This window comes from Pseudorca crassidens, chromosome 10 (assembly GCF_039906515.1).
Source record: "Pseudorca crassidens isolate mPseCra1 chromosome 10, mPseCra1.hap1, whole genome shotgun sequence".
NCBI lineage: Eukaryota > Metazoa > Chordata > Mammalia > Artiodactyla > Delphinidae > Pseudorca > Pseudorca crassidens.
In genome coordinates this window covers 63,780,913-63,807,789 of record NC_090305.1, presented here as the reverse complement: position 1 = coordinate 63,807,789, position 26,877 = coordinate 63,780,913, and the positions used below count along the sequence as shown (strand labels likewise).

The following is a 26,877-nucleotide window of genomic DNA, read 5'->3' as shown; positions in this document are numbered from 1 at the left end:
TGATTCTGGTCTACTGGTGTCTAGGGCAGGGTACAGGGGGTCGGGGAAGGGTTCTGGGAAAACCCTGGGAATGGGGAAGGCATCCAGGTGGAAGTAAAACAGACATGGGGTGCAACAGGGACACACACTGGGACACGGACACAGAGTGGCAGCTCGGCACACACAGAGGAAACAGGCATGCCACACCCAGAACAGAGTCAGAGCCAGGATCATGGGCACACACAGGTACCAGGTCAGACATGCAAAGGACAGGCCAGCAACCCAGCCCACATTTCTCACTCAATTCATGTGGGTGCTGGTGTGATGCACAGAGCCTGGAACAAGAGTGAGAAGGTGCTGGAAGCTTTCCTGCCCGGCTGTGCAGGGTTCTGCTGCCCTGATCCCACATAACTTGATTATAGAGAGGTGTGTGCAGGTGCCCTTATGAGTGTCTGTGTGTGTCACATGTGGGGTGCCAGTGTATAGGGGTATTGTAGTTCTGCCCACTTCCCCTCTTTGGGCCAGTGCACCCACCTCCAGCTGCCATGAATACTGTTTAGCCAGCCCCTTCTCCAGAAAAGTGTCTTTAGCCAGGGACCTGCAATCCCTGGAAATGGCTTGGTGGTTACATCGAAGCCAGGGGTGGCTGACGCCTAGTGACTGACTGATATGGAGGACACCAAGCTGAGGCTGGAATCCAGCCATCATGCCATCTGGAGCTGCTTCTTTTGCCTCATCCTGCTTCTCTCACTTCCTTATGGGTCTCTCCTGAGGGCACTCCCTCAACGAAACATCAGCACAGGAAGCCAGGCTCCAGCTCTGCTTCTAGGAGCCCACCTTAATGATAAGTATGGTGGGGAAGGGGGTTCTGTAAAGGAAGGGCAGCCTTCATTTGCTTCAGATCACGTCTACATTCCCCAGCGCAACTGGCCAGCCTCATGCCACTCAAGCTCCACTCCACTTAGGGGCGAGCTGGTTTGAGTTCTTGGGCAGCCTCTGCTCTCAAAGTTGCCTTCTTTTCCCTTCCTTCCACTACTCACTCCACCGCTGTCTCAAAGTCCTCTTTAACCTTGAGGTTTGCGATAAGGAAGGGCTGGATCCTGGTGAGAATGCAGAGAGTGCTCCTGGGTGCAGGGTGGTCTCCCGTGGCTTTGAGGGTCATGTCCTTCTCCCAGCTTCATTGAGCGGCACTGAGCTGGGAGAGGCACAGTCAGAGGTCTTCATGCAGCTTTTCTTTTCAGACACTGGAGCTGTCACGTGGGAGGACAAGTTCTCAGAATCCCGCTGCAGATGGGATGAGGTGTCCTTCTCCCAGGAAAGCCCCAGCCCACCTCATTCTCCCTCGTTCCCACCGTGACCTGATTTGAAGAGGTGATGAAGTTACAAAACTCGTTCAAAGGTCAACGTTCTAGTACAGGAGCCTCTTCTGTCCGTGACCTTCTGCTCCTCCTATGTCTTCCTGTTCCCACAAGCCTTGGTGTGTCAGACTCTCCAGGGGGAGTAGTGTGACCTGTACAGTCAGGATGATGATTCCACCAGGCCCTCGTGCTTACAAACTGGCCATGATCACAAAGCCTCCAATGGGCCCATCTCACGTAAGGAACAAGGCAAAGGAGAAATATCCTGTTGGAGCAAGTCACAGCTGCCGGGATGAGGACCGAGGTCAGGCAGCAGTTCAAGGGCCCCTGAGTGCTGTCTCTGAACATATGACCTCCATCTTCCTTGGTGCTTGGCAGAGCCGAGGTGGGGTGTAGTCAGCTGTGCCACAGTCCAGTTAGCTCAGGGGTTGCAAACTCAAATGTTTACAGGGCCAGGTAGGTGATGGAATGAGGGCAGGCAGGTGGGAACTGGCAAACCGGAGCGCTCCAGCCCGTGTCAAGGAGGCGGCGGTTACCACTCGTCTCCAGCAGGGCGGCTCTTCTTGCAACTTTTGTTTTTCAAGAGAAACCAGAAATGCAGATGTTTTTACACAAAAGCTTCTGGGTTTTAAATGTTGGTAGCAAATTCAAATTAAAACCCTTTTGTGTCCCAAAGCCCTCCAGCAGGCCTTGTGTTTGCTGCCTCTGCTTTTCTCCAGGTGAGAAGCAGCTGGTGGCTTGTGTGCCAAGAACTTGTTCTCAGAGCTCCCACAGCCCCCTGGGATGGGCTGATTCACAGGACAAACATGTGCCGACAGGACCAAAGCACAGGAACCGAGTGAGGAGGGGGTGAACAAGCAGAAGTTTGGGGTTAGTCCTGCATCGTGGTCCTGAGGGGCTGCTTCCAGAAATTCCCCATGGCTCTGGTCCCCAAGCCGTGTCTCCCCTAACAGGACAGGGCTGCCCATGCCCCGCTCCGCAGACGGGTCTCCCACACTGGCTGTGACGGTGGCTGTGGTTCCCAGCAGCAAATGCAGGCCTGTGCCCAGGGACTCTCACGGCCTCTAGTCCCAGCAGCAGTGCCCCACCGGCTTCAGGGACAAAGGTGTGCATTACCTCACTGCACCCTGGGGCTGGGGCCTCTGTTCTCTGCTGCTGCCGCAAGGCTGCCTGAGCTGCACTGGCCTCGGCCCCAGAGGAGGTGGTCTCTGACACCTGGCTCCAGGACCTGGGCTCCGGGAGGGCCTCTGGGCTGCCAGACATAGGCTGGGATTCCTGCTGAAGAGACCCCCCCAGCCCATGAGCTACCAGGTCGGAGTATTTCTAGGACCCTGGCTCTGCTTCAGGCCCTGCCCATGCAGCGGGGCACTGCCTCCTGCCCTCTTCATGAGGTCTCATCTCACTGAAGACCCCTCCCTCGGCCGTCCTGAGGCTGAAGGAGGCTCCTGATAGGTTCGGGCAAAGGGCCTAAGGCTAGACAAATCTCCCTCTCCTCCCACTCCTTGAAGGGTACAGCTGGGCTATGATGCCCAGCTCCCAGATGCTGGCAACTCTACTTAGGAAGGACATGCTGACTTTTCCCAGGAGTTCCCATGGCACCCCAGCTTGCTTGCGTGCCCGCACGTGTGAGCGCGCGCGCACGCACATGCACACACACACTGGCCCCAGGGAGCCAGGGCCAAAAGGCTCAAGAGAAGGAAAGGAGGAGGAAAAGGAGAGGCAGGCGGAATTCCACTCCTGTGCTGGGAACGTCCTGGAGCTAATTGGAAGCTGTGGTCCTGGCAACGCCAACGCTCCCCCTCCCCCAACCGACACTGTGGCTGTCCTGCAGCCCGACTGAAAGGGCAGAAGCTGGCCTCTGGGACCACAGGGAGGCAGGAGGATGTGGAATCAAGCCTGGAGCCTCAGATCAAATTCCATGCAAGGGAACAGCTGCTCTTCTCAGCCAGACCCACCCAGTGCAGGCCCTGAGGAAGCGGCCAGGATGGGCCCAACGAAACAGAGAGAACCAGTCCTCGCTGTTTGACCTGAGACCTATAGGGAGAAGCCATCTAAGCCTAGCTCAGGCCATGAGAAAACTGAGGGAGCTGGGGTGGCGGTGAGGGGTACCATTCCGTTTGTCCAGACTCTAGTCCTAAGTGTTAAAAATAACAGGTTGGGAGATAAGATAGTGCTGTCTCTGACACCTGCCATCTTAGGGATGCTTATTTTTAAATCTCAGAATTAGCCCTGGGCCTGGGAGGAGGGGAAGGGGCAGTGGGGAGGTCTGGAGGCCACATTCCTCCCTCACCAAGACATTCCACCTTGTTAGTCCTGGAGGTGACAAGGTCAGGGCAGGGTCTGGGGGCCAGGTGTCCTAGCTCTGTCCTAGACGCATGAGGAACTCCTAGCAAGTCTCTCTCTTCTCTCTCTTGCTGTGCTTCAGTTTCCCTTTCTGTACAATTAGCTGCCCGTGACCAGCCAGGGGATGAATGATGGACAGCAGTCCCTCCCAAGATGCCCTCCTGGGCTGGGCTGGGCTGGGCTGGGGAGAGAGGGTTGAGAGCTGGTTTCAGCACGCCTCCATGAGGCTGGTTTTTGGGGGATGGCCTGTCTTCTCCCTCCAGGCCACACCTGCTGGGGCAGATGCTCTGAGTGAGGCTGGGTCCCCTGGACAGTAGGTGCTGCACACACGGTGCGGGGCTGGGATGTGGGATGGGGCTCACCTGCTTGCTGGACTCTTCCTCTGTGCTCAGGCTGTTCTCCTCATCCTCCTCTTGGTCATCCGTGTCTGACTCGGCCACGGCGATGGGCACACACACGGGCTCCGGATCCCCGGGTGTGCCCTGGCCTGGCCGTTGGCCTTCCTCAAACCGTGTCTCCTTGCGGGCTGGCAGCGCCTTCTCTGTCTCTGAGGGTGGTGGGGGGCTGGAGGTGGTGATGCAGCCAGGCAGCTGGCCCTGGGTGGCGAGGGCTGCAGGCTTCTGAGCCCGCCGCTGCAGAAGCCCACAGCAGAAGTCCCAGGTGGTCCGCTTGAGGAAGCGCAGGCCCCGCTGGATGCGGGCCAGGGCCAGCTGGAGGTTGTTCATCTCCCCGTCCTCGTCAGGGGCTGTGAGGTTGTCTGCACTGAAGGAGCTGAGCAGCAAAGCCAGGAAGAGGTTCAGGACCTGTGGAGATAATGCCGTGCCCTGCGTGCTCAGCCTCGGGGCTATGATGAGCACTGCCAGAGGCAGACAGCTCGAGGCTTAAACCCTGGGCCCTAGGCTCTCATCCTAACCCCCCATACTCCTGAATATAGAGAGTTTGGCTATAAAAGGAAAGACAAATTCTCATCCTGAGGTAGGCGATAGGCCCAGGCTGAGCAGCTGCAGCTGGTCTCCTGCTGATGCTTCAGTTGGGATACCAGCGGGAGCATTGGGCCCTGATTGGGTGCGTTCTCATGGATTTCCTGGCCTGACACATGCTCAGAGAAGGTCCTCAGTCTAGGGGAAGGACAAAAGGAGGGAGAAGATGCCAGCTGGAATCCATCTTGGCTGAGAGGTGCGTGCCCACACCAGGACCAGATCTGAAGAGGATTGGCCAGAAAAAAAAATCCGGAAAACTGGCCCTATTTAAGCAACCTAAGCCCCTCCCTCTGAGCTTGCCTGTGTGCTCTTCCACACATACTTTGTTTTTTCCACACTTACTTTGTTTCTTCCACAGATATTTTGTTTTTTCCACATGTACTTTGCTTCTAATAAATGCTTTTATCTTTTTCACAATCTTGGTCTCTTTGCTGAATTCTTTCTTCAAAGAAGAACTGAGGTCCTTCTTCCAGCGTTTCACTGCCAGAATCAATCCCTCCTCCCAAGGACTCAGATACAGTCTGAATTGAGGGCGTTCAAACCCAGGTTTCTTGGGTGTTGGCCCAGGTTCAATGGGAGAACCATGGGTTCATCTGATGGCAAAGCCTGCAGATGGGGCCTTGCTGTCTTGGGAGTAATGGGGGGCAGTGAGGTCAGGGTGAGCACAGGGCTGCTCCCTGGGAAGTGAGATCCAATCTGGGATCAGCAGGGCCCACCCATCCATTCATTCATTCATCCATCACCCATCTGCTCTTGGGGCTTTCCTGGGAAGAGGCCTCTGCATCTGTTGGTGAAGGAGGGGCAGTGATATGTCTCTGAGTTCCCCACTGAAGCTGGGTCACCATTCAAAGATCTGGGGCTCCAGCTGTGGAGCACTCTCCACTCTCCCCAGATCCGACCATGCTTTCCAGGTGAAGGACATGGGAGAATGAGCAGAGAAGAGGGCGATGCCAGGAAAAGAGGCCAGGTGGCAGCCCTTGGGCGCCTGGGACTAACTGTAGGGTCAAGCTACTGAGACAGAGTTGTGTCCAGGCAGTGAGGGGTGCTTGGATGGGTGCTGCGTGCAGGATCAGACACTTGGATAGAGTAGAGGGACCTGGGGCTGAGACTTCAGAGGTGCCGGAACACACAGTCTTTACTTAAGTTATTTATTAGGGGTTATGGATTTGATGTCCGTCCCTAAGGGGAGTTTGAAAAATCCCTCTGTCTTTGGATGGTTCTGGACTACTGCTTGTTGTTAAACCACCCTGCAAGTGTGAAGTTTTAGCTTTTGTTAAAAAAGAGAACTTTTACCGAGTGACAAGGGACTGGGCTTGGGGAGGGTAGTTGAAGATGGTGGTGGGCTCGTTCCACACAGGGGTCAGACCGGCTCATGAGCATCACCAGGCCAACAGGACAGAGACACAATCTCCCCACCTTGGGCTCGGGTCTCCCCTCCGCAGCCACTCCCAGAAGGGAGTCCAGTTGAATGGGGGCCCCTATAGCAGGGTGGTGTGTGAAGGTGGACACCCAATCTGAGTCCCTGCTCTGGCTTCTTACAAGCCCCTGAGACATGCTTGTCAGAGAGCTGGGAGTGAGAATTCTGGCGAAAGCAGTGGGCAAGGTTGGAGTGCCAGGCCTCAGAAACGTGCCTTTGCTTTAAACATTAACATTCATGTGGACAGTATGGAAAGGTTAAGGAGTAGGCTCTCCTGTTCTATCTCCACAGAGAGATGATCACTTTTGACACCTGGCAGTCTCTTTTATGTCGTCACTGGAGGGGTGACGCATGTGATGTGATGCAGAGCTGCTGTCTACACTGACCTCTGGCCAGGCTCCCAGCCTCTGTCCACACTGGCCCAGGCCTGGCCTGCCTCAGCTCCTGGTAGCCCACCCTGGGTTCACATCCCCTGACCTCCAGGCATCTGGGGCCAGGCTGGGGGCAGGGCAGGGGGTGCCTGGGCAGCCTTGTCCACCCACAGAAGATGCTAGGGCCTCCCCTGCCGCCGGCTTCAGAAGTTCGGCTGCTTCCAGTGCTTTCCCTGTCAATCACACTGCTGCTCCCCAGCCCCTGCCTGATGATCACTTCCCATTTCAATGACAATCTTGCTTCCACCCACGCCCCGAAGCAGCCCAATTCCTGAGGCAGCCAGGGAGGGGGCCGCGTGGGCTGCGTTAGCTTCCCTCCTCCAGCAGCCTCTAATCTTCTCATCCCCAGGCAGATCTACTCGGAAGTCGCAGGCTGTGTGTGCGTGAGGGCAGCTCAGCCTGGCCCTGGGCTGAAAGCTCTGTGTACTCGCATCCTCCTTGGAACACACAGAGTCTGGCAGTCCCAGAGCTGTGCCAGGGGCTAAGTGAGGGGCTCCCTAAGGGGCGGCAGGTTTGAGGGGATGGGAGGGGGGTTGCAGGGCCCGCCAAAGAGCTGGGTTCCACTGGCACTGTGCACTCTGCTTCCTCTCTGGGCTCCACCCATGGAGGCTGAGGAAGACCGACCCCGACTTGGCCTGGTTAAGTCACAGGGGAGGAGAAAGCAGGCAGGTCTGGAGAAGGGCTCTGGAATCTGCAGCCCACAGTACTCACATCACCTAAAATCCCTCTATGAGCCGCTGTGAGCCTGAGCTGCCCACACCATGGGCAGTGGTAGCCAGACACTGCAGGTGTGACGTTGGAGCGTGTGTGGTCCCCCTGTGTACCCAGGAAGGTGGCTGCATGTCCACAGTGGACACTGACCTCTCCCTGAACAACTGACCCCTCTCAAACTTGCCTCTTCCAAAGCCTCCTTCTCTGGCATTTAGATTTTGATCTCTCTCAACTCCAGAATTGCCCACATTGTAAAGACACAAGGCAAGATGCACTTTCCCTGGGACAGACAGGTGGCCATGGGAGCAAAGACCTGGGCTTCTCATTACAGGACAGCAGGGACTCTCACCACAGCTATTCAGGATGACATACAAGGTTCTCTCGGGCCCCACCTCACCTGGACCACCACTACCTGCCTGAGCCTGTGCTTTGCTTACCTTGCTTCTTCCCTCTCTAGCATCACCTGTCAATCAGGTCAGCGGGAAACCCCCTCCACCAGGAAGCCTTCCTTGATTTCCCCAGCTGAAGGGGCTCAGCACCCATGGGCTCCCTCTTAATGGCTCTGACCATTCTGACCAGCTTGAGAGTTATCTCAGGCCTGTTTGAACTCTCCACCTCCTCACTCACTCAAGGTGGTGAGCAATGTCAGAGCCACATTCATCTCTGTATGCCCAATAGCATTTGGCACAATATTCTGCATCCAATGGGAGCTCAACAAATGTTTGTTAAGCTGAATTGAACCAGGTGATAAATCACTGACAGTGAATAACTAATAAAACAATGAGTAGATGAGAAAATAATTAATTAATGGATATAAAATGAATACATAATGAATAAATAGGTAAATAGATGGGTAAATGGAAGAATGAGGAAATGAGTGATGTGCATGAATGGATAGCTAAATGAGTGAGTGAGTAGATAGTTGGATGGATAAATGAGTAGATGGATGGGACTGATGAATGACAGAATAGATGAGTGGGTTGACAGATGGATGTAGAGGTGGATGAATCAATAGAGGGATAGATGAGTGAGTGGAAAGATGGGTGATGGATGAATGAATGGATGGATAGGTGGGTGAATGAATGGATGGGTAGATAGATGGGCAAATGGATGGATGAACAGGTGTGCACATGTGTGTGTGAATGGGGGTTGATGGATGGATGGTTGATGGATAGATGAATGGATGGGTAAGTGAATGAGTAGATGGACGTTGATGGATGAATGACTGGGTGAGTGAGTGCATAAATGGGTAGGGAGATTGGTAACTGAGTAGGCAGATCGATGAAAAGGTGGACAGGTGGATAGGTGAGTTGGTGGGTGGGTTATTGATGAGTGGATCGATGGCTGGATAAGTAGATGTATGAATGAGTAGAGAGATGAAAGAGGGAATGGGTAAGTAATAGATGGATTGATGATACATGGATGGATGGGTAAGTGGGTGCACAGATGGGTGAATGAATGAACGGGTGAGTAAATAGATGGAATGATGGGTAAATGAGTAGATGGATGGATGGGTAAATCGATGGATGGATGAGAGATTGATGGGTGGATGGATTGTTTGATAGATGGCTGAGTGAGGGAGTGGATGGATGGAAGGAAGGGTAAGTGAATGGACAGATGGATGACTGGGTGGGTGGGTAGCTGGGTAGATGAATGGATGGGTAGGTGAGTGAGTGTGTGTGAGGCCACCGGCCAACTTACCACGAGATTGCCAATGACCATAACAAGCAAGAAGACCAGCAGGCACAGCGACTGCCCAGACACCTCCATGCAGTCCCACATGGTCTCGATCCACTCGCCACAGAGGATGCGGAAGATGATGAGGAAGGCATGGAAGAAGTCCATCATGTGCCAGCGGGGCAGCACACCTGGGTCACTGATGCGGTGCCTCAGCTCTGAGTAGTTTTTGCCAAAGAGCTGCATGCCCACCACAGCGAAGATGAACACGATGATGGCCAGCACCAGCGTCAGGTTGCCCAGTGCCCCCACTGAGTTCCCGATGATCTTGATGAGTGTGTTCAGGGTGGGCCAGGACTTCGCCAGCTTGAAGACCCGAAGCTGGGGAGGGAGGGGTCCTTGTGAGGGGCTCTGGCTCCCACTGCCCATAGACACCCTCACCCCTGACAGCTCCTGCCTGAGAACCCAGGGCACCCTTAAAGGTCACCGACACCTGTTTCTCCTCGTTTGTCCAAGAGCACACACTATTGCTTCTCTCCACAGCCTGAGGGCAGCTTCATCGGGCCCTGCTCTGGGAGTCAGGTCAACAGCTCCAGACTCCTCCCCCCAACCCACCCCATCTCTCTGTCCCCACACCAGCCTCCTACCCACCTTGGTCTCACTTCCAGGAACCACCCAGTAGATTCCCCATCATGGAATGTCCCTCTTCCAGAACCCTCCTCGTCAGGTATCCTTCTGGGCGAGCTCAAACCATCCCTGACTTGCCCAGTCACCTCCATCTTTCCCTCCTCTCAGTCATCACAGAGAAAGGGAGCTGGTGTTTAGCATTTATTGAACACCCACTGTGCCAGGCCTTATGTTTAGGATGGATCAGCTCATTCAGAACTCCAAAAAACTACATGAGGGTGGTACTATTATTACCTCATTTGACAGATGAAGAAGCCAACCCTTAGAGGTGGGGTACGGTGTCTAGGTCCCTCGGCTCTTGGCAGTGGAGTCGGAATTAAAACCCACAGCCTAGGCTTTCTATTTTGCCCCCAACAGCCTGCCTACCTAGCCCCAAGTGAAGCCACTTCCTCCAGAAAGCCTTCCCTGACCTACCTCTAGCCCCATGCCTGGACCTCTTAGACATTTTGAACTCAAAGCATGGTCCACAGACGCATAGCTTTGACATCATCCGAGACCTACTGAATCCACATCTGCACTTTAGCAAGATCCCCAGGCAATTTGTGTGCACATTAAAGTTTCAAAAATGCAGATTCCAAAACCAGCAGGTAGAGCCTCAGCAGACTTGGCTCCACCTGTTGCTTGCCATGTGGCTTTGGGAAATCGTTTCATCTCTCTGAGTGTGGAATGGGAATGTAGCAATACTAGCTCCTCTCCTGGGATCCTATGAGGACTAAAGGGGGCACGGTGAATCACAAAGGGCTTTGCAAATCGTCAGGATGGATGGGCACCCCAATTGCCCCTCTGGAGGGAGGGCTATCTCCCTCTGTCTTGCCCACCTCTGTGTCCCCCACATCACCAGCCCTGGGGTACCTAGCAAACAGCTGTTGGGTAAGGCATGAAAGATCACAGTAGGGGTGATTGAGTGGTGACCTCGGAGGGGGTGTGGCTCAGTACCCAAGGCCCCCACCCACTCGCCCCCTGCCGGGCCCAGCCGTGTACCAGGCGGAAGGAGCGAAGCACCGACAAGTTGCCCATGCGGGACAGGCCCAGCTCCATGAGGCTGAGGATGACGATGATGCTGTCGAAGATGTTCCAGCCCTGCTGGAAGTAGTAGTAGGGGTCCAGGGCGATGATCTTGAAGGTCATCTCTGCTGTGAAGATCCCTGTGAAGACCTGGGAAGCAGCGGGAATCAGGGGTTCCCGACGTTTAGGCTGGAAAAAGCCTCTGGCAGCAGGGGCTCCCTGCCTCCTGACTCTTGCTCCTGTAGGGTCCCCCTTCTGGGCTGCCAGCTCTGACTGCGCCCAGAATCCCAGTGGGTGCCTGCTCAGCCACGGCCCGGTCCCTTGGGGACACCTCCAGCCTGATGCCTCCAGCCAACTCTGCTGTTCCAGGCATGACCCACCAGCCTGGGCCTCAGAAACAGCCGGGCCCACTGCAGGCTCTGCAGGGACTCACAGCTCTGGGAGGCACCTGGGATCAGGGGAAGCTGGGGTGGGCCTTGACACCACAACTCTAGACCCCTTCCAGCCCGTGTGGCCACAGGAAGTTTCACACATGCCAAATACACACATTCCCACAAACACGCTTTCATGGCTCATGGCTTTTGCCCATGCTGTTCCCACTTCCTCCCTGTCCACATGCTGACTCTTCTCACTGTGATAAGAACCAGCCACCATCTCTTGAGGCTTGACTATGTACCAAGAGCTGGGCTAGAATGCTTTGCATACATTGTTTCTTTTAATCTGTCCAACAACCCGACGAGAAAGGTATCATTAACCCCATTTTCCAGGTACAGAAACTGAGGCACTGAGAGGTTAAGTAACATGCCTGGGGTCAAGTAGCTCATAAATTTGAGAACCAGGAGATGAACTCAGTGCAGTCCTTCAAGATTTAGAGCAACCACTCTCCCTTCTAGAAACGATCCTGAGGTGGGCAGGGGCTGGGCTTCACCTGGTTCACTGACTCATGAGTCCCTGAGCAGCCCAGCTTCAGAAGGCAGAGACTCAAGGTTAAGGAGTCCATCGTGTGATGGGCCAGGCAGCCCCGACCATGGCCTACGGCTCTGAGCTGTGTCAACTGCTATGGCAGGAGGGCGCATGGCTCTGGGAGGAGGGGATATCCCCTGAGGTTGTGGCTAGCAGGAAGTTGGTGCCTGTATATCAGGCCTTCCTGGAGCCAGGTGGGGTAGTGGGTGGGGTTATCCTGAGAGTGGTGAGGAGGCTCTGCGGTCTTCTGCAGGGGAGGCCTGAGGTCCGAGGGCCTCAGTAGCTGTGGAGGTCAGAAGCAGAGGCATGGCTGAGGCATCTCACTGAGGTCAGCACTCAGGAGTGGGGGTTACCTTGTCCTTGGCACCTGCCCTCAGGAGACTCTGTGCTGGAAGGAAAGAAGGAGAGGCATCTGCACCTGTTGGTGGCCCCAGCGCCAGCCCTTTCCCTTCTCCGGAAATGAGGCCCTGTAGCAGTGGGCTGGGGGGCAGGGGATTGCTGTTGGCCCAGGGAGGGCACTAGGATGGCAGGTGGGTGGGCACCTCTGCACTACCATACAGGGCACCACCCATCAGCCCAGCCCATGTGACTTCAGTGGTCCCTTTAGTGCTTGTGCCCAGAGAGAACTGTCCTTCCACCAGCTGGGGTCTTAGGGAAGGGAGAGCCCCCGAAATCCTCCAGCCTCTGCTCAAATTCCTAGGCTGCCCTCACATGTGAAGAGGCATCCTTGGGTTCTGCCGCTTTCCCTGCCCCCATAACTTTTCCATCTCTCTGACCCCATCTCCCACTACTCTTCCAGCCATGCTTGCCTCCTTGCCATCACCTCCTCAGGGCCTCTGTACCTGCTGCTCCCTTTCCCTGGATCCTCCCCTCCCCAATCCACAGGACTCAGTCCCTTCAGGTCTCTGCTTAAAAGCCACCTAATCAACTCAACAAAACTTCTCAACACTTAAAATCGGGGCCCCGCCCACGATTGTGCTTATCCTCTTCCTTGCTTTATTTATTTATTTTTATTTTATTATTATTTTTTTCCTTGCTTTATTTTTTGTTCCCTCATATGCCACCCTGACATACTGTACGGTAGTTATGTGTTTGTATATTGAGTCTCCTCTGGCTAGACTGTAAACTCCACAGTAGGAGGGACCTTTCCTGTCTTACTGTACCTGGAACAGTGCCCAGCCTACAGGCGGGCCATCAATATTGGCTGAATAAGCATGCAAGTGGTTGGGCCTTAGACCTCCTGCAGCGCCCAGCTCCATGTCCCTGTCTTCCTGAGGCCTTCCCTACTCAGCAACGGCCCTCACCCAGCTGCATTCCCTGCGTCGGGCTTTGCTGAGAGCTCCTAAGGGTGGGGCTTGGATTTGCCCTTCCTTGGCCCCAGCCCTCTGGTCTCCCCGGCCACTGCCTGAGGATGCCAGGGTGAGTGAGTGTGTGCTTAAGACCCACGAGTGCTAATACGCATGTCTCGGTAAAGGAGCTCAGGAAAGACCCCCCACCTCACTTTGCCCAGGTTCGCAGCTGTTCTGGCAGCAAAACAACAGATACAAGGTGGTGTTGGAAGTCATCAAGAAAAAGACAGCAGAGGGAGGCTCTTGGGGATTGCCTTTGGGGAGGTGATGAGCAGAAGAACCAACAGCATCACCTGGAAGGTCTTCAGAAATGCAGAATCTTGAAGGCCCCAGACCTGCTGAATCTGAACCTGCATTGTGACCAGACTCACAGGTGATCTGAAGTTTGAGAAGTGCTATTTTTGAGCAATGGTTCTTAAACTTGGTGCGCTTTGAACCCCCTAAGGAATTTTAAAAGTATTGATGCCTGGGTCCCACTTCCACAGATTCGAGTTAAGTTGGACTGGAGTACCCAAGTAGCGAGAGTTTTATCAACTTCCCAGGTGATTCTAATGTGCAGCTAAGCTTGAGAACGACTGCTTTAGAAATACATGAATTTTGGTGTGACTCCTTTCAAAGGATCACCACTGGCATTGTAAGGACATGAGATCAAAGCCGGATGGTTTAAGATGTGCAGAGAACGGCAGCCAGACCCGAGTTCCAAAGCAGGGTCTGCCACAGTGGGATCTTGGGCCAGTTTCCCCATCTCTCTGAGCCTTGAGTGTTCCCATATGTAAAATGGGGATAATAATAACACCATAGATGGCGTCTAAGAGTTAGAGCCAATGGATGTCAAGTGGATACTGCCTAAGAGAGGGCGGTTGTTGTTCTCATTGGCCTCATTTATTATAGCTGCTGAAAACTCCAGGCCCAGGCAGGGGCTTCAGATACAAACGGCTCTGCATGATTTATAGGCTCACTGGGATCTAGCAGGCAGGCTGTGAGTGTGGGCACCCACCTCCCCCGACTCCTGGCAGGTGGCACATGGAGTCATCAGTGCTAATGGTGGCTTCCCAGAAAGTGGGAGGACTTTTGAGAAATCCCAAACTCTCCTGACCTTGGCTAATGTCTTTAATGGGATCATCCTGTACACACTGTAAACTTGCTTTTGAAATGTAACACCTTGTGAACATCCTTCCATGCCATTTAAACATCACTTACAGCATTATTTTCTTTTTCCTTTAAAAAAAAAATAGTTGTGGGATATTCCACGGTACAGATGTGCTGTAAGTAGTTTAACCATTTCTTTGTGATGGGCATTCTTTTGTCCCTATTACAAACATTGCCAGGACTTCCCTGGTGGTCCAGTGGTTAAGAATCCTCCTTCCAATGCAGGGGACGCAGGTTTGATCCCTGATTGGGGTACTAAGATCCCACATGCCTCGGGGCAACTAAGCCCGCGCACCACAACTACTGAGCCCGCGTGCTGCAACGAAGAGCCCTCGCGCCAAAACGAAAGATCCTGCATGCCTCTACTAAGACCCCGCATGCCGCAACTAAGATCTGATGACGCCAAATAAAAAAAATAAATAAATTTTTAAAAACCATTGCCATAATAGATATCCTTTCACATACATATTTTAAAACTACTTGCCCAATTATTTTCTTAGTATAAATTTCTGGAAATGGAATTGCATAGCCAACAAGCATTTTTAGAGATTCTGACACATAACTGCTAAAAGATCCTCAGAGATCGGTTTTAACCAAATCCATGAACCACATGGGATAACTGTTTCCCTCATAAAAATGTTAATTCCTGTCCCACTAACCTTTCCAATCCAATAGGACAAAAGCCATCTTTTACTGTTGCCTTGTTGGATATTTCTTTGATTTCTGTATTTCTCCTTTTGTGAAATTGCCTGTTCATATCCTTTACTTGTTTTCCTATTAGGGTGTTTGCCTTTTTTTGTTGTTGTTTATATATATACTTTATATATTAAGGGTATTATCCCTTTACCTACTGTGTGCATTGCAATTTTCTTGGTTTGTCATTTATCTTTGTCGTTGTACTTTCTAAAAATTATAAAATATTTTAAGCATATAAACAAGTATAGAATAATATGATGCGTCCTTTGTACCCACTGCCAAACTCTACCAAATATTAACATTTTGCCATATTTGCTGCAAATCTTGTTTCATTTTTCCCTCAAAATAATAGCAAAGACTTAAATAGCATTTACTATATGCCAGGTACTGTACTAGTGCTTTACATATATTGAATCACTTAATCCTCACAATAACTCTATGAGATATTATTGTTATCCCCATTTTACAGATAGGGAAACTGAGATACAGAGAAGTTAAGTCACTGGCCCACATGATGGAACCTGACATGAATCTAAACAGTTGTCTTCTTCTGCATAGTCTTGATCACCACCTGCCATCGCAGGTAAAACCCATAGAACTACATTCACTCCAAGGTAATCACCATCCTGAATTTGATGTTTATCATTCCCATGCATGTTTTTACAGTTTTAATGCATAGTATTTTTGCATTGTTTTAAGGTTTCTATAACCACATGTGTTCTTTTTTGCAAGTTCCTTTTATTCTTAACATCACGTTTGTGAGATTTATCCATACTGAAAGATGTATACATATTCCTTCTAACTGTGCACAGTATGAAAACACCACAATTTATTTATCCATTTTTAAGTGGAGGGATAGACATTTAGATTGATTCCAATTTTCCCTGTGACTAACAATGCAGCAAAGAGCTTTCTTGTACATGTCTCCTTATACAGACGTGTGGGACTTTCTGAAGAATATGTATATCTGAAATTGTTATAAGGTATGCATATCCGTGACTTATCAGATACTGTACAACTGTTCCCTGAAACGGTTGTAACAAATTGACACTCTTACAAAGTGTGAGTTGCCGCTGTTTCATATCATTGCCAACACACAGAATTTTACTTCTGATTCTCTAATGGGTGAGAAACAGTATCTCAGTGTTGATTTAATTTGCATTCCTCTGTGTTTCTTTTCATTTGTTTATAACTATCTGAATTTCCTCTTCTGTCATTTCTTCTGTCCATTGTTGTGGTTGTGTTTTTGCCAGTGGATTGTCCCTCTTCTCTTTATTGATGTGTAAGCATTCAATGCATATTCTGGATTCCATGTCTTTCCAGTTAAATACTTTTCATAACATCAATTTCCAGTTTGGGGTAGTGATTTCACTTTGTTTACCATATCCTTTATTGTACACATATTACAAATTTTTTAACATAGGTAAATTTAGCAATCTTTTCTTTCATGGTATAAACTTTTTGTATGTTGGAGAAAGCCTTCCTAACCTCCAAATTTTAAATATTCTTCCACATTTTTATTCTAAAAGCTTTAAAATTTTATTTTATTGCTTTTAGGTGTTGAATCCATTTCCCTGCAACTAATTAATGAATATGGTATGGGGTAGGGATCTAATTTATTTTCTTCCATAGAGATAACCATTCTGGGGACTTCCCTGATGGTCCAGTGGTTAAGACCCCATGCTTCCAGTGCTTCCTCTGCAGGGGGCGTGGGTTCGATTTCTGGTCCAGGAACTAGGATTCCGCATGCCATGCAGTGCAGCCAAAAAAAAAAAAAGGAGATAACTATTCTTCCCAATCTTATTTATTGAATAGTCGGTCATTTTCATATTGATTTATAATGCCATCTCTGATATTTATCAAGTCTCCAAATATGCATTTCTTATTTCTGAGTTCTTGATTCTGTAGTACTGGTCCATTTTTCTATATTGCACCAATACTATAATGTTTCAATTACTATAGCTTTATAATACATCTTATATATGGTACGGTAAGCTCCCCAGCTGATTCATTAATTTGTTTCATAGACATTATTTTTCCATATTAATTTTAGGATCGCCTTTTCAAATCCCATGGGTAAAAATGTGTTGGGATTTTGATCAGAATTACATTAAACATCCAGGTTAATTTGGTAAGAACTGATATCTCTACAGTATTCAGAATTTTATCCATGAAAATGGCATATCTCTTCACTAATTTATTCTTTTATATTTTTCAATGGTTTTGTAATTTTTTTCATATAAAATTTACAATCTTCTGCTACATTTATTCCTAGATTCCTCACAGTTTTTATTGCTATTGTAAGTGTTAACTTTTAGAAATTACTCTCCAAATGATCATTGATGGTGGCTAGGAGCAGAATTAATTTTAGTATGCAGAGTCTGTACCTACCAACATTGCTGAACTCTCTTACTGGTTCTAATTGTCTTTCTGTAGATTTTCTTGGATTGTTTCTATAGATAATTCTTCTTTTTCTTCTCTTACCACACTGACAAGGACTCCAGTATAATTTGGACTCGAAGCAGGGAGATGGGAAAAAAGCTAGTGCTGCAGCACAGCAGTGTAAGGCACTAGGTAAGAGGATGAACTCTAGATACAAATGGCTTGGATTTGAATCTTGGGTCTTTCACTTCCTGGCTGTGTGACCTTGGTTAAATTATTTCACCACTCTGTGCCTCTGTTACCTTATTAGTAAAATAAGGGTAATAATAATACCATCCCCCTTACTGGTTGTTATAAAAATTAGGTGTTCAACAAGTATTAGCTATGATTGCCAGGATCACTTTGTGTGTTAATTTTTCAGACATAGCTTCCAGGAACACCCAGGTATAAATCTGAACTCCAAATCTGTATAAGGTCAAATTCATAGTCACAAGCTTCTGGAGGTTACCTTCCCCACCCCCTCACCCCCCTCCAGCCCTGGCTGAGACTGACAACCTTCCTTCCTTATTGTTTCCCAGGGCAGTGTGTGGATTTATTTGAGTTCACCACTTTACTGAACATAGGGTCATATTCTTATGGGGCTACTCAGTTCCAAACCCTACCTGCACTGTCCCAAATATAAGTCCTGTCCCTGCGTGTTCACAGAAATCCAAGCCCCCAAGATTACTCAAATCAGCACCCCTCCCACCCCCTAGGGCAACTACAGAACGATTTCACACGTTTACTGCTATGGTTTTTAAGTACCTCTTTGTTTTTGGCACTTGGGGGTTTTTGTTACTTTCTCATGAACTTTATTATGCATGTCAAAGAATGTTTGCTGTATTTTTGTTTCACAGTTGGAAACATCTCAGGTTTCCTTGTCCACAGTATTGCTAGGAACAGACGTTTCATTTGCCTTTTGCCTTTGTTTATATGATGGGCTAAACATTAGTGAAATCTATCATTCTTCTCCTTTATGGAATTTGTCTTTAGTGACATGCTTGGAAAGGATTTTTTCACACCAAGATTATTTACCCATGCTTATTTTTGTGATTTTGTTTCTTTACATTTAATATTTAAACCATCTAGAATATATTAACTGCAAGACAATCAAAACCTTACATACTAGCAATAAAGCTATCCAAACAGAACAAAATAGAGCTGTAATCCAATGACATGACCCATTACTAATAACTGAACCACAAATTTAACACGACTGCAATTCAATCACAACTTAATGCTCCAGGGAAGCCACCAGTGCTCTTCATCACCTCGACTGCTGCTCAGTCCAACCCAACGGTCACATTCCATTAAAACTGTATTCAACTGAAATCCTATGTACCCACCCTCTGAAGACCACCCAACACAAGGCAGGCACAACTGTGCCACAAGACTCTTACAGACTGATATCTAGCTTTTCCTTCTATTTGTATACAGAAGAAGAAAAGAAAAGCAGAATCACAGCAAAACGGACCCACATTTGTGAAAAAGTTTGAATAGACCCTGTAGAGAACTATCTAGAGTTCTGGATATGGTAAGTAATAAGGGAAGAAAATCCTCACACTCCACAGTGTAGGAGACATGTCTACGTGTGGGGGCCACCTGTGCAGCTGGGACCAAGACAGGGCTGGGTCTGCAAGAGGAGAGAGCTTGGAATGAATGACCCCCTCCCCCCACTCAACCTCAGTGATGATCCCAGGAGCTCCTTTCAGAGGCCAGTGGGCTCTCTGCAGCTTTGCTCTAGGATCTTCTGCAGAAGGGTCGACCCTTTGTTTACCTGGACAGAGCCAGTAGGACCCTGTCCCCCAGAGTCAGGAGACAACAGCTACATGCCCAGCTATGCCATCACTATGTCACCTCTCTGGCCTCAGTTTTCCATCTTCAGAGTGAAGAGCTAGGACTTGATTTGGTGTCAAGAAGAAAAAAATCAGAATTAGAACCCAGACATTCTGACTTCCAGGGACAGTCTCCTTAATAACAACAACGAAGATAATAACCACAGCTATCATTTATTTTGAGTGCTTATGGTTTATCAAACTCTGAGCCAAGCACATTATACACATAATCTTATTCAGTCCTCATTAGCTTCCTATGAAGTTGATATTGTCATACTAATTTTACATTTATTAAATTCAACAAATACTTACTGTACCAATTACTGAAACTAAGTAATTTGCTAGAGGTCACATAGTTAGTAAGAGCTGAGTCAGAATTCAAATCTGGCTCTGCCTGATTTACTCACTCCATCCATCCATCCATCCATCCATCTATCTCTCTATCCTTCCCTTCCTCCTTCTCTCCATCCAGCCATCCATCCATCCTTTCCCTAAGAGAACTGCCTCTTTTTGCATGCACTCTCCTCCTCCGTTACTAACTGCCACACCTCATGTCCCCACACGTTTCAGGCTCACACTCAACTCACTTTTGTTTTCTAGCTTTTGGGCATCTTTATCCCTAACCTCTCACTCCCAATTACATCTGTCACGAAAGCTGATCCTGAGGCTCCGCCCACAAGGTCTTCCACAATGACTCCTATCTTCAGAAGATCCTTTCGTGTTCTGAGTCACTCCTCCCTTACCCACAAAGGCTGTGCCAGCTGGCCAAGAGCCCTTCACAACACGATGCCCATTTGAGAGTCAGCTGCCAGCAGCCCTTACCAGGTTTCCGACCTGCAGCATCTCCTCAAATTCAGTTGTCATGTTGTAATGCTCCAGTGCCATGAAGAGTGTGTTAATCACGATGCACATGGTGATGGTGAGGTCGGCGAATGGGTCCATGACCATGATCTTCACTCTCTGCTTGATGGACATCCACAGTGGACAACACTCCCAGATCAGGTAGCGCTGGGCAAAGCGATTCCAGCATGGCGGATACTTGCGGTGAGACTCCAACTCTGGGTGGGAGGGGGCGGGGCAGAGAGCCAGTGAGCTGGTTTGTTTTTGTTGACCAACTCTTATATAACTCGTGGTATTCCAGAAAAGATGTATGACCTACCCAGGAGATGACAGGGCTGCTACATGACAGGGGGACAGAAAGAGGGGCAGGGATGACTAAGGAAAGAGTGGCCTATGTCCTGGCTCCTTACTCTGGGAATACGGGAGAAGAGGGCCACAGGGACAGAAAACCAGGATGGATGTGGGGAAAACTGGGACAAGATAGATTTGGACAAATGTGGGCTCTCTTGAGACAACACTCCCACATAGATCTGCGGACACTCAGGGGAGGTATAGGCTGAGACAACATCTGAGACAGGCGAGTTCAGATATGAGGACACCCAGGACCCAACAGGTAGGAACAGATGTGGATATCTGAGACATGTCAGGACAGATGCGGGGGGGATGCCTGGGACAGAAGTCATGTTGGACAGGAGAGGACAAATCAGGGGGTGCCAAGTTCAGGATGGATTGGATGTGAGGTTGCCTAAAGTGGGACAGGCTTGGACAGATGTGGGAGGCTTGGAATAACCTGGGGTAGATATGGGGATGGCTGGGATAAGCTAGAACAGGCATGCTTGGGATGGGATGGTCCCAGCAGACATGGGAATGCTTGGGAGAGGACAGGATGAGACCAATGAGCCCCTAGGACAGGCCAGGACAGCTGTGGGGATGCTTGGAAGAAACACAGACATGGCTCCTGAGGATGCCCAGGAAAAAACACGCTGGAACAGACGAAAAGACACCCAGGACAGGCCACAGAGACTGAAAAGTCTGGGACAGCTGTGCGGATGTCCAAGGCAGGCAAAGCAGCTGGGGTGAACTTGGCTCAGGCCTGGCTAACTGTGAGGGTGCTCAGACTAGAAGTGGGGAGTGTTTGGATGACACCAGGGCTGACCTTCCAGTACGCTGGTGAGGACGCTGACTGCACTGAGGGTTCGCCGCCGCTCTCCTGGCTCCTCGAAGCCATCCACACACGGAGCCTGGGGGGTCAGCATCTGAGGCCTGCCTGGCTCCTCCGACGGTGTGGTCTGGGTGTAACCGGGAGATATGCATCAGCCTGGGGACGGGGGTCTGCCTGGATCTGGGGCAGCTGCCCCAGACTCAGGTTGGAGAGGTCACAGGGGGCCACATGGGGGACTTGATGGGACACTGGGTGCTGGGCTTCTTTGCTCCCAACTCCCTCCCAGCTAACAACTCCCCTCTCGCCAATCATTATCTCCTTCATTCTCTTTTTTTTTTCACCATCTCTCATTAGTGGTGATTCCTGAGTGTGGACGGGAAATGACATGTACCAGGTTCTTTTAACCAGATGCTGACATATACATTAGTACATGCAAAAACAATCTGGGAGTCTTAATTGACCCCAAGCTCCCCAGAGTCAACAAAAGCTGAAAAAAAATCCACCAGTGCTCTAAGGTGACATTAATGCAAGCATAAAGCACAATGTTCAGACACAGCTGGTGGGAGCTTTTGTGGAGGCAGGTTGGCTACATCTACCAAGAAAATTTTACATTGGCTCTGCATTTCCTTGTCTAGTAATCAAACTTCATAAATAATTATACACGTGCACCAAAAATACGTATGCAACAATGTTCACTGCAGCGTTGTTGCAAATACCGTAAAAACAAAACAACTGATCAATAGGAAGAATATTAAAATCAATTATGGATACAGTCCAACTCGGGACTCTGACGCAGACAATAAGGAGAACGAGGCTGTTACACATATGTTCCCATGGAGCACTTCCAAGACAAACAGTTTGATGAGAAAACAAGAAAAAGATCTGGAAGATAACACACTAAATTGTTAAAGTGGCTATATCCGGGGAATGGGATTGTGTGGGAAGGGCAAGGAGTTTTACTTCTGCACTGTTGGATTTGTTTTCAACGTGCTTGTGTCATTTTTGTAAGTAAAAGAACCAGGCCTACAAATGGAGACGGGGTGTGTCCTAATGAAGGGGGTGGCAGCAGACATTCCCGAGGCTTACTTCAGAGCCCCCCACAGAACCAAGAGGGGCCCGCAAAGACTTCATGTCAGCATGGCCGTGCATGACCACAGTCCGTGAGCCCAAGCTGGGGCTGCTAAAGGCACTGCGCTGTTCAGCGTGCAAGAGCGAGGCTCCATAATCTGTCAGAGGGAAGATGGGCCTAGACAACGCAGGGTGGCAGAGCCAGGGCCCAGGGTGGGTACCAAAATGATCTGGGCTCAAGTTCAGGTCAGCTTTTGCGATTGGTAGGACTGCCTTGAACTGTTGCCTAGGGAGGGAGTGGGCTCCCAGTCACTGAAGTATTCAAGCAGAGGCACCTGAGAAAGCTGAGATAGCTGGTGGAACAGTAGTACCCTAGGTCCAATGCAACTACAAATCTGGCCAGCTTAACTCACAAGCATGTCTTAAATTCTCCCAACTTCTCTCCTTTACCATCTGTGATAGTTTGGGTTATCACTCAGCAAATATTTACCTTTTCCTCTCCCACTGTGACTGAAGCAAAATTCCCTGTCTTATTGGTGACACTCCTGCTTTGGCCAAGGGAGTGTTAGTGGACATGATGTGAACAGAAGCTTTGAATGTGCTTGTGCATTTGCCTTGCTCTTGTGCTCCAGTAATCCTCCAGGAAAAGAGCTTCCCCAAGTAGCTGCCACACTTTCAGCCCGGGACAAAGACAAGGGGAGCAGCCCTGAGCCTAACCTATAGTATGGAGCCAGGCCATGTGCAGTCTGAGGCAGAGCTGCCCAGCCAAGGTCAACCTAGACCAGCCAAACCATGGTCAACTTGCAGAGAAGTGAGCGTGAGCATAAAGGCTTGTTGTTAACCGTTGACTTTGGGGGTAGTTTGGTACACAGCAGTATTGTGGAAATAGCTGACTGATACACTGTCCTAGTGCAAGCTGTCATCATCTCTTTCCCAAAACTACTACAACAGCCTCCTAACTGGCCTCTTCTCTCCCCTCTATTCTCTACACAGCTGAAAGGGATTCCCTTAAAAAGTAAATCAGATCATGATAATCCTCTGATCAACAACTCCCCCCATCTTACTCAGAGTAAATCCAAACTTTTCTATAGTTTACAAGGCCCTGCATAGCCTAAATCCTAACTCCTCAAACTCATTTGATATCCCCTTCTGTTTCCACCACACCCAGCCCTGCCTGGCCCCTCTCATCCCTTAAACATGTTGAGCTTATTCCTCTTCAGTGCCTTTACACTTTCTGTCCCTTCTGCCTAATACACTATTTTTCCACATCTTCGTGGCTGGCTCCCTAAAATCATCTGTTGGTCAATTTTAAGGTCACCTCCACATAAAGGACTTCCCTGCATATTCTAACTAATAGCCCCCATTCCCAGCCCTCCCCCTAGCAACTATCAATCACATGACCCTTACTGGTCCCTAGAAATATTGATCAGTTTACTCTCTGTCTTCCTGCCTATGATGCCAACTCCATGAGGTCAGAGCTCTTGTCTGTTCTGTTCACTGTTATATCCTTGGAGCCTTAAAGACTGGCACTCTACGCAGAGGGCTGGCACTGGATAAATATGGGTTAAATGGATAAATACTTGGCACTCAGGGGCTTGAGTTAAGTTCTAGCTCTGTCCCTAAGATGACGGGGGCAGGGAGGGGCATGGGTAGGAGGGAGAAGAATCTGTTCAAGGTGCCTCCCCCACTCCCTCTGCCTTTGGGGCCAGGCACAGACACAGACAGCAGGCAACGTAAACCTTCACCCTCTGCCCCAAATTAAAGTGAGCTGTCTGTTGGGCCTGCCGCCTCCTATGTTGATGAAGAAACCACTATGTGCCCGACACTGTGCTTTGTTTTCAGACTAGAACTGGGCAGAGGTGTCACCAGGGACCCAGTTGAAGCAGGGAAGGCATCCTCAGAGGCCTACAGCCTGCTAATCTCTTTAACTTTTCAACATCTCCATCTTGGTCCACTAATTCCTTTAACTTTGCAGATAACCCCCTTGGCCCGCTAATCCCTTTAAGGTTATAAATGGGCCCCACAGAAGTGAGAATGGGTGAAGTCAGAGTTCCCAGTAATGAAGTGTTTGAACTTGGATTCCTCCGCACATGTGCAGTACAATGAGATGATTTTCTCCCTAATGAGATTAGGGAATTCTATTAGCGCTCCAGCTGTTGACCTGATTCCACAAGGCTGAGGCTCCAGGGCTGGACCTGCAGCAACTGGGAATCTGTGTTCTTGGGAAGCCAGACCCCCACCCTCCAGGTAATGGCCAGGTGGGTCCCCAGACCCACCCAGAAGCTATGGTCTGCACCCAGTGCATTCCCAGGACCCTCTCCTTGACTCCCTGCTCCAGAGGAGCACGAGGGCCCCAAGTCTTCACTCCTTCTGTCCTGCTCAATAATAACAATCAGAGATAATAATAATTATTATTGAACATGAGGCAAGTACTGGTCTAAGCACCAGACAGGTATTAACACTTTTAGTCCTCACCACCACCTTCTGATGTGGATATTATTTTTATTTCCACTTAACAGATGACGAAATTGAGGCAGAGAGAGATTAATTGCCTGTGCAAAGTCCCACAGCTAGAGCAAGTGTCTAAGCTGGAGCAAAACAGGCCATCTGGCTGTGAGCACCCTCTTCAGCCTGCCTCCACCTTCCTGATCAGGTTTCCCTGTCTTGCCCTGCTTCCTCAGAAGGTCTGCCCTCCTCCACCTCCTGTAGGCCTCAGGGTCTGAGACCCACATTTGCCCTTTTCCTGGGTGGGCTGCTCTGAGCCCTGTGCTGGGGGCAGGGGTCAGCAAGGGCACTCGGTGACTGGTTGGGCAGACATCAGCCTGTCATGGGATAGGCTGACTGAGCGATCAAAGCTCTGACTGGCCTCTCATGATCTGGCCCTCCCTTCCCGTCACCTTTCTGACAATTGCTCCAACTCCCCTCCCGTTTACTCCCTGGTTTCCAGCCACACTGCCCTCATGGCATTTCCTCCAATACACTAGGCATGCTTCTGTCTCAGGGCCTTTGCACTTGCTGTTCCTTAGGCCTGGAACATGTTTCCCACAGATGATGCAATGACAGTATGTTACTACAACATTATCACCACATCAACGTACTCGTGCGTGTCCTGATTGCTTTACGCGTTCATCCTGGCTTCGATCCTGAGGTGGGTATTTTATTTTATTTTACTATTTTATTTTATTTTTTGGCTGCACCGCGTGGCATGCGGGATCTTAGTTCCCTTAGCAGGGATCAAACCTGCGCCCCCTGCAGTGGCAGTGTGGAGTCTTAACCACAGGACCACCAGGGAATTCCCTGAGGTGGGTATTTTAAATCCATTTTACAGACAAGAGACCTGAGGCACAGAGAAATAAAATAACTTGCTCACAGCCAACCAGCTGGTAAGCAAACCCCATCTGTCTCCAGAATCTGGGTGCTAACCCCTCTGCTACACCACCCCTCACCTGGTTCCCCGCTCCTTGCCTCCTTCAGGTCATTGTTTAAATGCCTTGTAATAAGGGGGTTTCCCTTTCCCTCTTCCCCACTTTCGTCCTCGCACAGTACTTAGAGCTTGGGCTAATATTACTTGACATGTATCAGTTTGTAACGTGCCAAAATATTTTGAATTTGATGAATAACTGTCGCCCAGAAGCTCAGAAGTGTTCCCTTGCCACTCTGGCCCTTCTCCAGATTCTCCATGATCCGCAACTCTCCAGGGCTCACACCTGGCACACACAAGACCTCTAGGGCGCTGGTCCTGTGTCACCACAGTGTCTCAGTGCCCATGCCTTACTCGCTGCTAAATATTTAACTGTCATCCCTGTTTATCATCATTACATACCATATATGCATACATACACACTTGTCTTCTTTCTTTAACTTTTGTCTGTCTGGAAGCTCTAGGAAGCAGAGATTTTTTGGTAGGCTTATTCACCCCCAGAGCTCAGTACACAATAGGCGCTCAATAAATACTTGGTGAATACTTGACTTTACTCTAAAAGTACTTTACTCTAAAAGTAAATACTTTTAGACCTGGCTCTGGTGACCAGTCTGGGAGATGGGACCCGCCCGACGCTGCATGGCGGGGCGGACTCACCGTGTCCAGGGGCCGCTCCAGCATCATAGGGCGGAGGAGGCGGCTCCCTGGGTAAGTGGCCTCAGGGTCGCCTGCCCCCAGCAAGGAGACCACCCCGTTGCAGTCCACAGCGCTGTCCCTTTTGCCATTGAGGACGTGGCTTGGAGTTGAGGTTCCGGGACTGGGTTGTCCCTGGGCACTAGGCCGGCGCAGGGGCCAAGGCACCAGCAGTGATGTGCGGCGGCTCTCACTGTCCCCGGCTGTGCTGTTTTCATCATCTGCAAAATCTGTCTCAGAACCCATGTCCCGTCGGCGGAAGGTGAAAATGCTTCCATGGCTGGAGCGTGGCTTCAAGGAGGTCCTGCTGAGGCCGTGGGTGATGCTGAGATGATTCTGAGGGCACACAGAGAGGGGACATGATGAAGACGGCTCTCCCCGTGCTCCCAGCTTATCACTTGTGGCTTTGGCCCCAGCTCAACTTGGAGCATTGAGGGCTTTTGTCAGCCACATAGGAACTGGATGGGCTGAGCCGGGGGTGCTCAGAGGAGGGGTGCAGCGTTAGAGGCAATCCTGCATCTTCTGGGATCTCTGCTTACCTGAAGCCTGTGCCTCTGGGGCTTTGAGATTGAAGCTTATCTGGGGGAGAAGGGGGCAGGAAGGCCCCTGCAAACAGGCCTGGCCCGAGCAGGGCCTGGGGCAATCAGTCATGTCCCTCACTCATTTGGGCACATCCTTGAGCTCCTACCAAT

General features: G+C 50.0%; 1 protein-coding gene across 1 annotated transcript in view; it reads right to left on the bottom strand.

Moving 5' to 3' along the window:
- Positions 1 to 26,877, bottom strand: part of SCN5A (sodium voltage-gated channel alpha subunit 5) — a 103,290-nt gene that overhangs the window by 34,126 nt on the left and 42,287 nt on the right. Inside the window, exons 12-17 of the mRNA XM_067754059.1 lie at positions 26,150 to 26,521; positions 20,998 to 21,130; positions 19,824 to 20,059; positions 10,565 to 10,738; positions 8,921 to 9,277; positions 4,043 to 4,483 (exon numbers count right to left, since the gene is read on the bottom strand). Of these exons, the coding sequence (XP_067610160.1) occupies positions 4,043 to 4,483; positions 8,921 to 9,277; positions 10,565 to 10,738; positions 19,824 to 20,059; positions 20,998 to 21,130; positions 26,150 to 26,521 (1,713 nt within the window). The remainder of the gene's footprint in view (positions 1 to 4,042; positions 4,484 to 8,920; positions 9,278 to 10,564; positions 10,739 to 19,823; positions 20,060 to 20,997; positions 21,131 to 26,149; positions 26,522 to 26,877) is intronic.